The 18,334-nt window shown below is 34.9% G+C and overlaps 3 protein-coding genes across 3 annotated transcripts; 2 read left to right on the top strand and 1 right to left on the bottom strand.

Moving 5' to 3' along the window:
• Positions 1 to 317: 317 nt before the first annotated feature.
• Positions 318 to 1,976, bottom strand: LOC107012931 (pentatricopeptide repeat-containing protein At5g66520-like). The gene has a single exon (XM_015212904.2). It carries the CDS (start codon positions 1,974 to 1,976, stop codon positions 318 to 320), a length of 1,659 nt encoding a protein of 552 aa, XP_015068390.1.
• A 362-nt stretch (positions 1,977 to 2,338) lies between these two features.
• LOC107012932 (putative pentatricopeptide repeat-containing protein At1g74400) lies at positions 2,339 to 3,757 on the top strand. The gene has a single exon (XM_015212906.2). It carries the CDS (start codon positions 2,364 to 2,366, stop codon positions 3,642 to 3,644), a length of 1,281 nt encoding a protein of 426 aa, XP_015068392.1. The 5' UTR covers positions 2,339 to 2,363; the 3' UTR covers positions 3,645 to 3,757.
• Positions 3,758 to 7,032: 3,275 nt separating this feature from the next.
• Positions 7,033 to 18,218, top strand: LOC107014259 (vacuolar fusion protein MON1 homolog). The gene is made up of 14 exons (XM_015214110.2): positions 7,033 to 7,871; positions 8,445 to 8,524; positions 8,662 to 8,733; positions 8,825 to 8,864; positions 9,286 to 9,387; positions 9,560 to 9,681; positions 13,158 to 13,290; positions 13,417 to 13,508; positions 14,863 to 14,944; positions 15,303 to 15,367; positions 15,588 to 15,890; positions 15,977 to 16,068; positions 17,000 to 17,064; positions 17,883 to 18,218. Exons 1-14 carry the CDS (start codon positions 7,362 to 7,364, stop codon positions 17,976 to 17,978), a joined length of 1,854 nt encoding a protein of 617 aa, XP_015069596.1. The 5' UTR covers positions 7,033 to 7,361; the 3' UTR covers positions 17,979 to 18,218.
• The last annotated feature ends 116 nt before the right edge of the window (positions 18,219 to 18,334 follow it).

Below are 18,334 nucleotides of genomic sequence, written 5' to 3' on the forward strand. Positions count from 1 at the left end.
CAAATGTTGTTCGACGAAAAATTATATTATTTATGTATAGGTAAAATAACTTTTTAGGTATATATTTTGTTTGTATTTTTTCAGATTTTGAACCCCTCATTGAAAATCCGCACCTCATGACTATCTTCCTTGTTTGCTTGCAAATCTATATGAAGAAGCTTGAGATGTTTTCAAAAATTTGGGTAATGTCTATCTTTGTGAACAAATTCGGATCTGATCATATAAAACTGGCTAACTCGAACAAAGAAACTTTTATCATTTTGTTCTCAAACTATTCAATTGGGTGAGACGGATGTATTTTCAAAGACAAATGTACATCAAACTATTAATTCCCCATCTGAAATATTTTGCGGGTAACCTTGCAATTTGGCTTGACTAGTGAGCAGACCAAGCATCTCATAGACTGAACAAGCATGCTTGTGACTTAGGTCACTGGCTAGAAAATTATGAGTGGTACCGTCAGCTTCGATTTTGCTTTGACCTGGAGACTTTTTAAGACCCATTCCATACATTTTCTGTCTCGTGATTACAACATCTTGCCACCTCTTTTCAGTTGCATAAAGATTTGACAAGAGTACGAAGTAGCCAGCAGCTCTATCAGGTTCAAGCTCCACAGCCAACTTTTGAGCTATGCTAGAAGCTAGTCTCACATTTTTGTGTATCTTGCATCCACCAAGAAGAGCACCCCAAACAGCCTCATTTGGCTTCATAGGCATTGTCTCAACAAGTGTCGTGGCTTCATCAAAAAGTCCAGCACGACTTAGCATATCAACCATGCATCCATAGTGCTCAATCCTTGGCTCAAAATCCCAAGTCTCTTTCATACATCTAAAGTATCGGTATCCCTCGTTGACATAACCAGCATGACTGCAAGCAAACAGAACACCTAAGAATGTTACCTCATCCGGCCTAACATCATTTCCTCCCCAGCTTTCCATCTGCTGGAAAATAGTAAGAGCTTCATGTGCATACCCTTGTTTTGCAAAACCTGTGATCATACTGGTCCAAGAAATGGAGTTTCTTCGAGGCATCTCTTCAAATACTTGATAAGCTTCCTCTATTTCACCACAACTAGCATACATATGTATAAGTGCATTGTAAAATGACACCAACACCGGCTCATTCCTCAACTGTGAGGACTCAACAACACCTGAATGAATCCACTTCCCCAGATCCAGAGCTCCCGATTCAGCACATGCTGATAACACAGCCACTAAAGTCACCTGATCAAATTCCACAGGGTGCCTTTGCATCAGGTGAAACAATGCCAGTGCATGTTGACATCTTCCATTCTGCGTACATCCTGAAATCACTGTCGTCCAGGAAACAACATTCTTATCTGGCATCTCATCGAAAAGTCGAAGAGCCTCATCAGCATCCCCATTTCTAAAATACCCAAACAGCAATGAATTCCAAGTCACAACATTTTTCTCGGTCATTTCATCAAACATCTTCTGTGCATTATCAATGCAGTTTTCCCCTCCGGTTGTTGAATATAAATTAACCAAATTAGTCTGAACAAACACATTTAGCAAAGACCAATTTTTTACAATCTTCCCATGAACCTGCTGACCTTCCCTGAACAAACCCCCTTTTGCACAACCATTAAGTACATAGGAATATGTATACCCATCAGGCATAGCAGTTGATATCTCCATTTGATTAAAAAGTTCAATAGATTTCTGTGGGTTTTCGCTACGGGCATGACCCCTAATAATTTGGTTCCAAAGGGTGGTGCTTGGACTTCGAACTTGACTGAAAATATGGTCGGCATATTTGAGACTGTAAGATGTTAAGAAAGGAGAAAGTAATCTTACAAGAATGAAATTTTTCTGGGTAAATCCATTGGTGATAACGTGGGCGTGGATCTGTGTTAGCTGTTTGATAGATTTGCAGCTCTGCAAGAGAGAAAAGAGTCGTTGTTGGAGAGCTCTTGATCCTCTCTGCTTGGCGGGAACTGATTCTTCAACTGACATTCAACCTCACAAAATATAATTGAAATACGGTCCTTTTTATACTAGCAACTCATTATTTAAACTTCCGTCTATACCATTACCATCTGCAGTAAAAGTAGCACCAACAACAACAGATTCAGTGTAATTGCACAAAATGGGATATGAGAAGCTTATAGACAATAAAGTATACGTAGACCTTATCACTGTCTAGATAACTTCAAAGCAGTCCCAAAAAAGAAGTAACAACGTAGAAAAAAACAAAGTCCGTGTACACTCCACTGTCTTCAAAGATGAAAGGCTAAAAAGGAAGCTCATTTCGTTTTATTCAGACACTGCTGTAAATGAACATAAAGGAGCACAGAAGCTACTTCCTTGCCATAAAATCTAAGGTCTGCACCTTGTGACCAAATGACAAGATTCTTGCATAAGGTGGCCAAGCCTTTTACAAGCGCAGCGCAACCCCAAATCAATCTCGCTACACATCTTAAACCAACAAGAATTAATCTGAGTCTGAAAAGTTACCTCAAGTCCAATCCAATCAAGACCATATTCTTGTTCTCTGACTTGCTGAGGAAAAAGATTTCTGCTGTAGATAGCTACTCTCTCTTGTATGTAATCAAAGCTTGTACTAAGAAATCATTGGGAACTGAAGGGAAACAAACCCATACCCTTGTAATCAAACTTGGCTACGAACCCATCATTTTTCTTCAAACATCGCTCATGGATATGTACGCTGCAACTACAAATATTGCTGATGTGCACAAGGTGTTTGACGAAATACCCAACAAGAATGTTGTGTGCTGGACTTCACTGATTTCTGCGTATGTGCGAAATCAGAAACCATACAGAGCCATAGAGATATTCAGGCATATGCAAATGGATGGTGTAGAGCCTGATCAGGTAACATTCACTGTTTCCCTGTCGGCTTGTGCTGATATGGGAGCATTGGATAAAGGGGTGTGGATTCATGATCTTATAAGTCGAAAGCCAGAGTTTAGTGAGGATTTATCTTTAATGAATGCTCTGGTGAACATGTATGTAAAATGTGGGGATATCAGAAAAGCTATGTTAGTGTTTGATAATATAAGAGTTAAGGATATTAGGACTTGGACATCCATGATTGTTGGGCATGCATTACACGGCCAAGCAGAAGAAGCGCTGAGGCTGTTTTCTGCATTGGAAGAAGAAAACAAGTCAAGATCAATTCAATGCCAAGGAACTAAGGACCAATTACTTGTTCCGAATGATGTTATGTTTATAGGGGTTCTAATGGCTTGTTCCCATGCGGGGATGGTGGAAGAGGGGAAAAGATATTTTAGAAGTATGATTGAAGAGTATGGCATAAAGCCCAGGCTTTCTCACTTTGGGTGCATGGTTGATCTGTTATGCCGTCTTGGACTGCTAAAAGAGGCATATAGCTTTATTTTGGCAATGCCAATTCAGCCAAATGCAGTTATATGGAGGACCTTACTAGGTGCCTCTGGTGTTCATGGCAACGAAGAACTTGCTGCAGTGGCTCAGTCTAGATTACGTGAGTTAAACGCTAGTCTAGTTGGTGATGATGTTGCATTGTCTAATATCTATGCTGCGAAGGGCATGTGGGAGGAGAAAATAATGCTTAGACATGAGATGACACAAAGGAGAACTCCTGGCTGCAGTTTAGTTGAGGTGGGGAAGTTGCATTCTTGAATGTTAGTGCAGAAAAAGTGATTAACATTTGGATTAGTTTCTTTCTCTCTTCATAGGTACATAAGAACATTTGTTAGTTTGTTAGCTTTTTATAAGTGGATTTCTTACTTATATTTTCTCATGTTGTTGCTTCTAATCCGCTTCATCCTCCTCCGTACAATAAATTGTTTTCTTAGTTATTTAACGTGTAGTTAGTATTGACAAACTTCGGTCAGAAGGATGGTTGTTCCTCATCCACTGAAATAAGGCGCGGCGGGCTTGACAGGGCACGGAAACATTTAAACGGGGTAGGTTGGGGGCTTGGGGTGGGGCATTTGCTTTTTTGAAAATCTAAATAGAGGAGTAGATGGCGGGTCAGTATATTATACAAGTTGTAATTTATCTTTTCTACTAGGCATAATACATATATTAGACCCTAAATTTGGTTTCAAATTTTTATTTTGACCTCCAACTTTCATAATGCACAAACATGCACTTTAACTATCCAACTTTTAAATAAATAAACACATGAGTCCTACATGGCAAAATACACGTACGACAAAAAATGTCATGTAGGATGACATATAAGACATGTGTGTCTATTTGTTCAACTTTATACAAGTTTAAGTGACTACTTGTGCACACCAAAAGTTGAAAGGCATAAATATGATTCGAAACCAAGTTAAAAGGTATATTTATATATTATGCCTTTCTACTATATGTGATACAGTGGCTATGATACATGCTTCATGAAGTTGTTAATATCAGATATAATAATCATGCAACACGTCTATTTCCTAGTTTAGATGAATCAAATACAATATCAACTTTGTATATGTATGTATTTGTAAATTTTTAAAATTTTATTATATATCATAAAGTCTAATCTAGATACATTTTTTAAGGCATAATACATATATTGGACCCTAAACTTGACTTCAACTTTTAACTTTGACATCAAACTTTCATAATGCACAAATAGACACTTTAATTATCCTATCTTTCAATAAATAAACACGCGATTTTTGGAGCCAAAGTGCGTGAAATGCAAACGCTCCCACGTGTATTAGTGAGCCAATCAGAAGTTGCCAACTAATTAAACATTTTACATGTCTTTTTAAAAAAAAAATATTTTACACGTCATTTTGAAACTAAAAAATTATAAAAGAGATTCATTAAGGGTAGAATTGTCATTTCAACATTTTTTTACCGTTGTGGGCCTCGAAAATTACCCCTCACTCGCGCAGAATGCGTGCATTTCACGCATTTTGCCAGGTAGGAATCGCGTGTTTATTTATTGAAAGATAAAATAGTTAAAGTGTCTATTTGTGCACTATAAAAATTTGATGTCAAAGTTAAAATTTGAAGCCAAATTTAGAGTTCATATATGTATTATGTCTTTTCTTAATGATGAGTAAACACTTAATAACATTCAAATACATGCTAAAAAAGCACTATAATTTATATACATTTTTATAAAATCTAGTCCACATGACCACATATAATAATACTGCATCTTTTAAAATCAAATTATACTACTGAAAAAATCTATCATCTTTTAATCATATCATATATTATATAAAAGAGAACCTTAAGTCCGCCTGCGTGGCGTTCACTAGCTAAAATTTCTTTTTAAATTTATTTATTTTCATAAATAGTTTTTCTCTTTCATGAAAAGATGTAACTTTTATGAAGAATTGCGACTTTTAAGAAAAATTATGACTTTTATGAAATGTTGTAACCTTTCAGAAGGGTAGTAACTATGAGTTGTGACATTTTCGATAAGTCACAGTAAACATTTGTTCACGCTACACTTTGTTGTTTATAAATAGAGGAATTTTCTCTCATTTTAAAACAACGAAAATTCTGAACTTCTTTTTCTTCTGCACAATTAGATATTCGTGTACCTTGCTCCAGTTGAGTGACTCACTAACACTATTGTTTTTGTATCAATACACTTATGGATAAAACCGTTTCCATTCTGAGAGGATTTATTCCTTTAAATATTGAGTACTAAAGCAAAATAATTTCGTTAAGGCTCAATTTCTTCCTTTCTGTTTCATTCTATTGTTATAGATTCTGGTATATTTTTTTACAATCATTAATCTATGCTCATGATATTAATTGTTGTTTTGAGTACATATTTTAAATTTTGTTGTTTATTTTTCTGCAAAGTTAATATTTCAAGTATTTGTTAATATAAATATTTTTCTTAAAGTCATTAATTTATGTTTATATATAAATTACTGTTCTTGAGTACATGTTCTAAAATTTATTGTTTATGTTTCTACAAAATTATTATTACAAGTATTTGTTAATATAAATATTTTTTTTAAAGTTATTAATTTATGCTTATGATATAAATTGTTATTTTTGAGTACATGTTCTAAAATTTGTGATTTATGTTTCTGCAAAGTTATTGTTATAAATATTTGTTAGTAAAGATAAGAAAATATTTATCTATTAGAAAATTTAATACTTCATATTGATGTTCATCTAATTTCTCATAAATATCAAATAGTAATACTTTCTAGAGGAAAAATGATAAATTATAAATTCAAAGGGAAGATGATTGATTGAAGGATAATTGATAGGATGTTATAATCAGAGGCGGATTCAGGATTTCGAGTGTCTGGGTTCCAAGTAGGTTCATAGGTTAAATCAATTTAAGACTTTAGTCGAATTATTCGTCTTTTTATTCTATGACAAATCAATTAACAAAATATGAACAATAATAAGATGACAATTTATGTCAAGATTGACAGCGAAGGATTTTTTTTCTCACGAGTTAAAATTGCAAATTAAAAAACTGCCAAGCATCAGCGATATTCGACCTCACGACCTCTCATATTAGTAAATGACCCTTAGCCAGTAGCACCACAAGGCATTTTGGTTCCCTAGGGTGTCACGTTTAGTATTTGTAATCATATCGGGTATATATATATATATATATATATATATATATATATATATATTAGAGTTTCCGTCAAAATTTGTGGGTGGCGTGACACCACATGAACCTTAGTAGATCCGCCCCTGGTTATGATTATTATTTTCTTTTACATTATTAATGTTTGTTATTACGTAATCTTATATATAAGACAATAAAGTTTTTTAATTTTAATGATCTATAAATTCTAAATATTATTTTATAAATTTTATGATATTCAATTTTCGCGCGAAGTGTGAATAATTTTACTAGTTAAAATATATAACTAAAAAATGGTAAGTCGTTAAACGCTTGATTTCGATTATATTTCATTTTTAAATAGACATGATTATAACATGCATGTAAATGTGTTAAATACATTATCTGCTGAACTAAATATCATACGAACTGTAATTTTGAAAATACGAAAGAAATCACTTAATTAACCTCTAAACTAATGAAATTCGTACGTCCGCTCCTTATATATTTCAGATGTGTTATAAAATAGGGGTCCCTATATCGGCAATTTGTGCACTGTGCACTTTCCCTAATCTAAGCAAATAGCTTTACCACTCGAAGCCCAAAGTTGTGAGATACTGAACCCGGGTCCAACTGTTGCAGGCGCTCTACTTCGGCGAAGTCACCTACCGGTCAGAGAAGTGACTCGCTCTGTGCCTGAGGAATGGTAGGAGGAAATGGATATTAACTCCAACTTCAATCATTGCCTATGTTAGGTTAATTGTCTATCCTACTGAAATCCTGACGATTCTGTTACTGTTTTCGGCTCCCGGTCGTTGACAGTTCTCACTATGCCTTCCGATGCTGACTTATCGGACGATGATCGAAAACCTAAGGTTGGTCCTAGTGCTAACTCCATCGATCAGTCTTTGGACGCCATCGAGAATCAATTATCATCGATTTCAGTTGGTCAATCCGAGTACGAATCCGAAGCGGATTCTGACGATGAAATCAAGGAACCTTCGTCATCGAATCAGGATAAACTGAAGGAGCTCCCGAATGGACTGTTGAATAAGAATTCCGGAACGGATAATTCTGAGGAGCTTCCTCCTATGAATGTGGTTGAAGATGTTAGCTCTTTCGTACCCGTGTGGAGGAACAATTCTGAAGAAATGGAGGCTCCGGCAAGTCCTAGTAGCAGTGGCTATGCGGGTGAAAGAGGGAGTAGCAACGCTAGTAGTAGGGACACTGGCATTGAGGAGGTCGATGGTGAAATTCTTGAAATTGGCAAGGGTGATTCTTTTGATGGAGGTTCGAACTCTCAGGTGCAATGGCTTCCTGGGAAACGCCATGGCAATGAGGTGAGTCCAACAGAAGCTAGTGAATGTGAACTCTTTTAAGTAGTAATTGTGGCTAGTTTAGCAAATACTAAAAAGTGCTTTGCAATCAGGGAATTTTAGTCTAGATAGTCTTTCAACACAGTAAGGTCAAACTGAGTACAACCTGTAGGCTGCAATAAGGTTCAAATTAGTGACTACCTGTAGGCTGAAATCTCACATTTAAATTTTAAAAGGGCATGAGCAATGGATATGGTGGCAATCGGTTTATAAGCTTACAACTTTTTTATATTTCCTCCTTATGCACACACTATTTATCAAGATTTCCAGTTGCATTTTCACCACTTCGATAGTTGTGCAAATTAAAATTGTTGAAAAACAAGTCAAGGTATGTTTAAGAGCTCACCTCGATGACAATGACAATCAAACAATACTTTGTACGGCTATTTTGCAGAATATATTCTGGTGAGATCATGAGACTAATTTATATGCAATAACTAAAACGTATCTTCAGTAACATCGAAAGGGAAGTAAAGGAGATCCACTGTTGATATGGTTCAACTTTATCTTTTGAGTCTTTTGATTGATGAAGTGCAGGATGATGCTTCTATTTCCTGGAGAAAAAGAAAGAAACACTTCTTTGTCTTGAGTCACTCGGGAAAGCCAATATACTCGAGGTCAGCGTTAAAGCAGCCCCCTCCAGAGTGCACAATGGAATTTATTAATTAGAGTACTATATACTGTTGTCTGTTTCATCTTAATCATATTACTGTCCTCTGAGATTTGTTATTTTTATTTTATCATTCATTTGAAGATATGGAGATGAACACAAGCTTGCTGGATTCTCTGCCACTTTGCAAGCCATCATTTCATTTGTTGAGAATGGGTACTTTGCCTACCTTGTTACTGGTAACCCCTTTATTTTCAGCAAAGTCTTAGCAGGATATTGAAGTTTGCTTGATTGGTCTTCTTTTCAGGGGTGATAGAGTCAACTTGGTCAGAGCCGGGAAACATCAGGTCAGTCTCTTTGTGTTGAAATTCTCTATAATGCAATGATGATGGAACTTGTGCTTTCTTGCATGGTCGATTCCTCACCTTCTTTTATTATATTTAATACATGGAAAATTTGAAGCTGCATGGGTTAGTGCGGATGTATATGTTCCTGCTTACTTCAATTTCATGCTAGTCTTTTTTTCTTTTTAAATGCTTGAACATTATTGTTTAAAAATCGGCATTGAAGGAAAGAAGGAAAGAGAAGATAGCCATATGCTGTTTGGCTTTGCGAGTTAGTGACCATGTAGGAATATTTTGTAATTTTTGCAATTGAGTTGTAACATTAGGCAGCTTAATTGGAAGCCTTTCTGCTTAAGCATTTTTAAAATATGTGCTGCCTGATGTTTGTTTCTTGTTTAACGGATATTTAAGGCTTGTGTTTCAGGTTGTGTTTCTTGTAAAAGGACCTATTTACTTGGTTTGCATAAGCTGTACAGAAGAGTCATATCAGTCATTGAAGGGACAACTAGAGCTCCTTTATGGTCAGGTAAGTCACTTTTTTTCTTTTTTGTTCTTCTTTCGTTTCTTTTGATTGTTTAATTTGTACTAATTGAGGTGCTGGCCTGGTCTAGTTTCCTTAGCATGTTAATTGTTAATTGACTGCCTGTTTTTCTGACGGATGGATGCAATTGCTCATGTATTAGTTGTTATCTGTGCAGATGATACTTATTCTTACGAAATCTCTGAATAAATGTTTTGAGAAGAACCCTAAATTTGACATGACTCCTTTGCTTGGAGGAACAGACGTCGTCTTCTCTTCACTGATCCATTCATTCAGTTGGTTCGTGTCTATGCTCTGCCTTCACTCTCTTTCTCTCTGCCTGTATACTTATCTTCATCGTGATACCTTTTACTTGTGACATATTAGTTTTTTCTAAATGAGATATCATATACTTTGGTGAGTCCGGACTGAGGACAATTGTTAAATCTTAAAGAGTACTGACACAATCTGTCTCCTTGGAACTTGAGAAATAACTAAGGAAGCTTTACCCATTTATTATAATCATTTAATTTTATCAACTATGATATGAGACGGTAGTTTCATAAAAACCCAATGGCAGTGTGACAATATGTCATGTTTTTGAGAATATAATTAAGTAAATAAAATGTCCTTTTTTAACAACTTAAACTTTTAGATGTCAAACACTTCAATATGGTATCAGGTAGGTAGAGGTCTTGGGTCGAATCTCATCTCCACTCATTATTAAAAAGAATTACCATGTGCTTGGCTCATGAAAAAAGAAACAGGATCGCACATGAGGGGGCCTTTTGAGAATATAAGTAAATAAAAATGTAAATCTCTCTAACAACTGAAGCTTTAGTAAGATGGTCATACATTCCAACAAAAACCTGAAAGAAGAACTATAAAAAAATGGTTCTTAATTTTAATAACATATACTTTTTCCACTATGGTCGAGGCACAATTTTTAAATCTCAAGAGTTCTGGACATTCTGCGTCATTGAAACTTAGGAGAAATTCAGGTGCTTATTTGTTAACTTGTTTTTAATTACATACGGGGAGGATATTTTTTTTTTATTGAACTTAAGAGATGTCGAAGAGTTCAATGTAACATACACACGATCCTCCTTCCATAAAGCTGGGAGTTGGGAGAGAGAGGAGAAGAAGGATCAGAAAACATAAAAATTGCAAGTTATTTTTCTGCTTAGGTATGTTGGAAAAGTGAAAAGATTATCTTTCTGCCTACTGTTAGAAGATTTCTGTCATCCAGGGTATTTGACAATGCACAAAATTTATACTTGTAAATTATTGTCAAGATGGTCACAAGAAAATATTTTACATTGCCAAAAAGGGCCGTGTAAAAATTTTATATGTAGCAAAAGTTCCGTCCATCTCTGCTGAGTTCCTGTATTATCAGTTCTAGCTTTCTAGCATAACTAGGACCATTGTTTTCTTATGAGTCCGGAGCCAAAAAGGCAACAAGTTTTTTCAAAAATTTCGAAAGTGCAACAAACTTAGACGCCATTTAAATTAGGTTACCCGCTGCAAGATGCAGAAACGAATGCGCCTTGCAAGGCGCAACAACCTTTAGTCTTGTAAGGCTCAGCTGCCATGCGCCTTACAAGGTGCATTGGTTTCAGTGCCTTGCGCCTTCTTAAAAAAAAAATAAAAATTTCGACGCCTTACGCAGTGATGTATCTTAGTTCATTATAAGAAGGAACTAGGCATTAATTGATTATTTTTTTAAAAACATCACTAAAGATTTTCTGGAAAGGCTTAATGATAGGATTAGTTTGTCAAATGTATTGTTATTTTTGTCAAATTAGTAAAAGTTAATGTTATTTGGAATTTATAATTTTAATTGAGTTTGTTTAAAATAAATTTGAATTTTGAACTAAGTGTTAATTATTTCAATTCATAGAGTAAATTGAAGCTCGATTAATTTAGATTTATACTGCATAAGGCTCTATTTGTTAATATTATTATTATTATTTTTAAAAGTATACTATTAGATAAAGTGAATAAAAATAATTAAAAAATAATATATTAAAATTACAAAGAAATAATTTCTAAAAAGAAAAACTAAGAAAATTTGAAAAAATAAATAAATAAAAATTAAAAGTAACAAGGCTCCTAGGCCCTGTTCCCTGTAGGCAACCTTGCCTTGCGCCTTGTTACTCATTTTGTGTAAGTTTCACATGAAACTTTTACAGTGTTGAATCAAATCAACACTGTAGTTCACGTGATATATTATTAAACACTATAGTTTCGCGTGATATATTATTCAACACTGTAGTTTCGCGTGGTATATAAATTAATTTATTTAAAAATATATAAATTTTTCATCACTTTATCTAATAATATATCACGCGAAACTACAGTGTTGAATAATATATCACGTGAAACTACAGTGTTGATTTGATTCAACAGAGTAAAAGTTTCACGTGAAACTTATGCAGAATGAGCAACAAGGCGCAAGGCAAGGTTGCCTTACAAGGCGTAGGGCCTAGGTGGCTTATTACTTTTAATTAATTTGTTTTTTATTTATTTTTTCAAATTTTCTTAGTTTTCATTTTATGTATATATAGTTTTTTTTACTATTTTCTTTTAAAATTTTATTTGTTTGTGATTTTAATATATTATTTTTTAATTATTTTTATTCACTTAATCTAATTGTATACTTTTAAAGATAAGAATGATAATATTTTTTTTGAATAAGAATAATGATAATATTAACAAATAGAGCCTTATGCAGTGTAAATCTAAATTAGTCGAGCTTCAATTTACTCTATGAATTGAAATAATTAACACTTAGCTTACTAATTTGACAAAATAACAGTATATTTGACAAACTCATTCGAACATCTATAAGCCTTTCTGGAAAATCACTTTAGTGATGTTTTCTTTTAAAAAAAGTGCAATCAATGCCTAGGTTTCTTCTTATAATGAACTAAGAACATCACTGCATAAGGCGTCGATTTTTTTTAAGAAGGCGTATGGCGCTGAAACCAATGCGCCTCGTAAGGCGCATGGCAGCCGAGCCTTACAAGGCTAAAGGCTGCTGCGCCTTGAAGGTGCATTGGTTTCCGCGTCTTGTGGCGGTAACCTAATTTAAACGGTGTCTAAATTTGTTGCCCTTTTGTTTTGATAAATAATTTTGTTGCCCTTTTGGAAAATTTTGTTGCCCTTTTGGCTCCGGACTCATTTTCTTTTGCGGATAGAAAGAATATTGTTTCTCTTGTCTAGCTACTCCCAAACCCGACTTTGTGAGATTTCACTGGGTATGTTGTTGTCTTGTCTAGCTATTACTTGTTGAATATAGTAGATGTTAATGTTGTTTCCCTATAAAATTAACCTTATGATGGAAGAAAACTAAAGTGCTGTCTGATAAAATTGTTTTATTTCCTATGAATACGCTGTATATAGACTTGTTTTTACCCTGTAGTTTATCATCATTTAATCCTATGCTTCCTCATCTTTGTTGTCTCTCTCTCTCTTTTTTTAATCCCAACACTAACTAAAGGAGCTTTTGTTTACCATATTTTTGATGTAGATACTTTACTATTTTTTCAACTCCTTCCAAAAGGTTTTGCTCAATTTTAAGATACAATCTGGATAATCTAAGGAGGGAAAAAAATCTTGGAAAGCTTGTTGGTTGAATTTTCAGAATAGGGTGTTCAGTTAACCTTACTGATAATGCAATTTTTTTTACTTGGTTCTAATCGAAACTGTTTGTACCTGTGCTAATGATGTCATTACCTATACTAATATATTAGCTTTGTTTATTTTGATTCCAGGAACCCAGCTAACTTTCTCCATGCTTACACATGTCTTCCACTTGCTTATGCAACAAGGCAAGCTGCTAGTGCCATCTTGCATGATGTAGCTGATTCAGGGGTTCTGTTTGCCTTATTAATGTGTAAACACAAGGTCTTGTTTCTATTTCTTTTTCTACTTTTGAACTCTTCTTTCAAATTGCACATTCAATGGTGCATAGGTTTCAGTTATTCAGTATACTATATTGTCTAAAGCATACTGTTTAAAGTTGATTTGCAGGTTATCAGTCTTGTTGGTGCACAAAAAGCATCTCTTCACCCTGATGATATGCTATTGCTCTCCAACTTTATTATGTCTTCTGAATCATTTAGGCAAGTTCAACTAACTTCTGATTCTTCTTTGGGCCATTTTCTTGTGAATCTGGTACAAATATTTGGAGATAATTGATAAGTTCATTTCGCACATGTATATGCATGTTTCTGATTTTGTTTAGCCTTATTAGGCTGGTAACTCGTCCTAAAACCTTGTAGACATATGGTCCATATTGTACCTGAATTTGCTGAGCTTTTTGAATTAATGATTGGGGCAGTCAGTTATCGAGGCAGACGTGGCCTTTGAGGATACAGATGTTACTGTAAATAGCCACGCTAATTTTAGTGTATTTTTCCTTGCATTCTTGGTAGGATTGTGTAGTAGCGTTTTACTAATTACTATTATGAAATTTTACATGACTTTATATGAGTCTGGTTTCACGTAATTAGATCATTTCTTCTAGTTGTTACATTTCAAAGTTCCCTAGATTTTGATTCACTTAGGTTTCATGTGCTTTGATCAAGTCATTTCCGCAACGAAGGACCACATTTTTCTTGAGGCTCCAAAACATTTATCTGGCTGTCACATGATCTGGGCTGCTGTGGAAATTCAGTTTTATGCGTATGGGTCCTGTTGTTTTGGTGTAATGACTCACTACAAGTTCTCTCCTGGACATTTGTCTCGTGTCCTGAGGCAGCATGTAGCTAATGTATCTTTTGGCGTAGCTAGGAGTTGTATATGATCATGACATTGCATCCAAATTCTTTTCTTCTATTCTGTATGGTTGGTGTTCGTAGTGCTTCTCCCTCTCATTGTTGCTTTAGTTTTTTCTCTTTTTCTGTCCCTTTTTGACTGTGAACGGTTGGATCATACCTTACATAATAATAGTACTCCTCCGTTTCAATTTGTTTGTATGGTTTTGACTTGGCATGAAGTTTAAGAAAGTAAACAAGACTTTTGAGTTTTGTGGTCTTGAATTGAAAATATATCAAATGTGCCAAAATTTCCTTTAATTATGTGTTCTTTAACATGTCATGTGTAAAGTTAGAACTAAGGAGTTGCCCAAAAAGGAAAGAGACATTCTTTTTGAAAAACTTTAAAAGGAAAGTAGGACAAACATATCGAGACGGAAGGAGCATAATTGGTGGCTGAGAGATTATATTAAACTGAGTGATAGCCTAGTGAAAAGGACCCAACTTTGATTTGGGGTTCCTGTCACCAAGGGAGGACTGGGAAAGGACCATTGAGGATTCTTGGGCAGAGAGGAATTGTGGTGGGGTTTCTTCCATTTTAAGGAAATGATAACAAAATAAATGATAGATCACATGTTACAGCCCAATCAAGGTCTGTATTCTATTTATACTAATTAATTTCTTGGAGGCTATGTTATAACACCTCATTGATGTCATGCAGGACATCAGAATCCTTCTCACCAATTTGCTTACCAAGATATAATCCCATGTCATTTCTACATGCTTATGTGCATTACCTCGATGTAAGTTGGGTCGGTGTCAAATTACTCTTTAATAGTCCCCTTCTCCCAAAATGTTGTAAATCCTCCTTCAAAGGTTCACATTATTAGTTTTTACTACAGATACATTCTTACAAAATTTCAAATATGTCAAAATCTGTTATTTATATTTTATATTTTGGCTATTTTTTTTAACTATAAATGTTAACTCTTGTATTCCATGCAATTCAAAGTAAGACTGTCAGCTTAATACAGAGGAAGTATTTACTGATGAAATATTTCAAGTTAAATCTCTTTTCTGTTCTTGATAGTAGGTTGTCTAACAAGAATTCTAGGATTTTGATGTTTCCATATTACCCAACTTTGGTGCTGTGTATTACAGGTTGACACATACTTAATATTGCTTACTACAAGTTCAGATGCCTTTCATCATCTTAAAGATTGCAGGTAAATGATGTTCTTTCATTTCTTTTTTCAATGTACATTTTGTTCTACTTTTCATAGCTGAAGTTTTTTCTTTTGTTTCCATTAGATCTGAACCATGGGAAATGTGAGCCATGTATATCTGTTCATAAATTCTGACAAGAGGCATTAGCTTGTTAAATTGAACTACTTTTATCTTTCCTACAATAGCAATGTTAAGGCAAAGCTCTTATCTATCTTGTAGGATTCGTATTGAAAAGGTACTTCTGGAGTCCAATGTACTTAATGAAGTTCAAAGATCCATGGTAGATGGTGGCATGCGTGTTGAGGATTTACCTGCTGATCATGGTTCTCATTCTGGAGCAGTCTCGCATCATCTGGGTCAGCCTGGACAAACTAGAGAATCATCCGAGAGATTTTCTGAAGCATTCATAGGTGTTGGTGGTCCTGCTGGACTTTGGCATTTTATGTATCGAAGTATTTATCTTGACCAGTATGTCTCGTCGGAGTTTTCATCACCAGTAAATAATAGACAACAGCAGAAAAGGTATTACTTTAAGATCAAGTTGCTGTCGTGACAAACAATACTTCTGTCTCTTTTCCCCACTTAAAACTGAGATCATTTATCTGCAGGTTGTATAGAGCTTACCAGAAGCTTTATGCATCCATGCATGACAAGGAAATTGGACCGCACAAAACTCAGTTCAGAAGGGATGAAAATTATGGTACGTACTTTGGCTGCTTCCCCCGCTCTTCTGTTAAGCTCTTGAAGCACGAAGACCTTTCTATTTTCTTCACCTTATAAAATGTTTGCATATAATAGTTATGGCAGAAGAAAGCCATTAATTGAACACTGAAGATGAATCAGTGTTGACGGTCATTTCCTTCCTAGACGATTCTTGCTGTCAGAGAACTACAGCTGACATGTCACTGCTGCCTTTTGTGATCATTGCCACAGAAACTTTTTCCATCATAACATAGCATACAAAGTTAGGTAATTGAGGTCGAAGTTGCATAGATAATCGGATCTACATATCCTAAATCTTTTTAAAAAAAATAATTTAAAATCAGTGAATAGAACATAGATCTATCTATCTTTATGCTTGCATAGTACCGTAGTGCAGGTTAATTTTCTTGTCAAAGCTTTGTGGTTGGGATGAGAAGTCTTTGGGTAGACAATGACAGTTGCTCGGTAAGATATGTCAAAAAAAATGCATTCTCCTATTCATTTGACTGCACTTCATGTTGCTGTTTGTCGTTATTCATGAACAAGAAAAGAAAATAAATCCAGTGGGTCGTAATTGCAAGAAAAGTGTGATCCCTTGCAAGTTAGCAGGTTATGACTTTCATATTTGTACGCGGAGCCAATTCTAAAAGCTAAGTGCGTACACATAAATAAATGAATTGTTCTTGTTGAGGATATATGTAGTAACTAATTGGCATCTTTATTCATATTCCTTTAAATTGGTATTCTTTCTGGAAGGTGCTCGCGACAATCAAGTTCAAATTGACCCTTATTTTGTTTCAATTTCTTCCAGTGGTTACTGAATTTTGGGTTGGGAATTTAGAAACATAGAAAAAACAACTCCTCATGATTTTGTCCAATGATAATGTTTTAGTTCCTCTTGGAATAACTTCCTTACCTTTATCTTGCAGTTCTACTGTGCTGGGTTACTCAGGATTTCGAACTTTATGCAGCATTTGATCCCCTGGCAGACAAGGTTTGATTATTTATTTGTTCTTTTAAGCCTGTTGTTTGTTTAGGTGATACCTTGAGTGTCACTTCCATTTTTGAGAGCTTTTCCATCTATCATTTTATGGGCAGACAAGGTTTTATTATTTACTTTGTTTTTCTAAGCCTATCGTTTGTCTAAGTGATATTTTGAGTGTCACTTTTATTTTAGAGAGCCTTTCCACCTGTCAATTTAATGCTGTTGTATGTGCTAGATTTGACTCCATTTGTCTTTGGTTGAGCAAGGTTTGGACTATTCATTGGACAGTTTAGGTACATGCAGACCAATGAGATTTAATAGACCTTACTTAGTTCACTTCTGTCCTGTACTGTACTGAGCTGGTTACCATTTACAGTAACGCATGAGATATGTTAATGGCTAGGTAATAGCCCTAGCAATTGAAATCAAAATCTCACTATTTGCTCAACAGAAAGAATCTATCTACCCGTGTACCTTAGGATTGTTATTTTCCAAGATGGTCCTGTCCTGCCACCCCTAAATACATGTTAACTTATTCTTTATGCATCATTGTCAAACAGCTACTATTTGAGATGTTATCTCGGGACTAGCATCAGTTTACTTACCACAACGAGTTCATTTTTTGTATACTGAAATTCTGATAAGTACGTCAAAGCTGATTTTCTCTATTCAAACTTAGATATGGCTTATTACTTTAAGCTTCATCCAATGTGCTTGATACGTGTGGTATTATTCACAATAGTGATCCTATGACTGGGAGTGTGAGAATTGCACTATTTACTTGTGATCTTACAGTTTTTTACGTTTGGTAAATTTCCACCTTGCAGGCTCTAGCTATTAAGACTTGCAATCGAGTATGTCAATGGATCAAGAATATAGAGAATGAGATTTTCTTGTTAGGAGCCAGTCCTTTTTCATGGTGATTCTCTCCATGTTTCGAATTCCTTGCAATAAGCTTATGTTGCCTCATTTCTGCAGGCTTCCAATTTTTGTGGTTATTTAGGAAATGCCAATTGTAGTTTAAAGTTTGGCAGTCAAGATATGAATTGGTCTCACTCTAGCCGTCGTTTTATTTTCGTTTGTACAATTTATGAAATTTTGTACCTTAATCTTAATGCTGTATCAAAGGTTTATCATGTTCTATATGTACCCATCTTTTTTAATTCCTGCAGTATCCAACATCTGAAAGAATAAAAGACTGTTGAATTTCGAATGCGGATGCCATACTGGGACTAAAGCGCTACAGAATTGGTTGCAGCTTGTAACCATTTACCCTTCT

This window comes from Solanum pennellii, chromosome 3 (assembly GCF_001406875.1).
Source record: "Solanum pennellii chromosome 3, SPENNV200".
NCBI lineage: Eukaryota > Viridiplantae > Streptophyta > Magnoliopsida > Solanales > Solanaceae > Solanum > Solanum pennellii.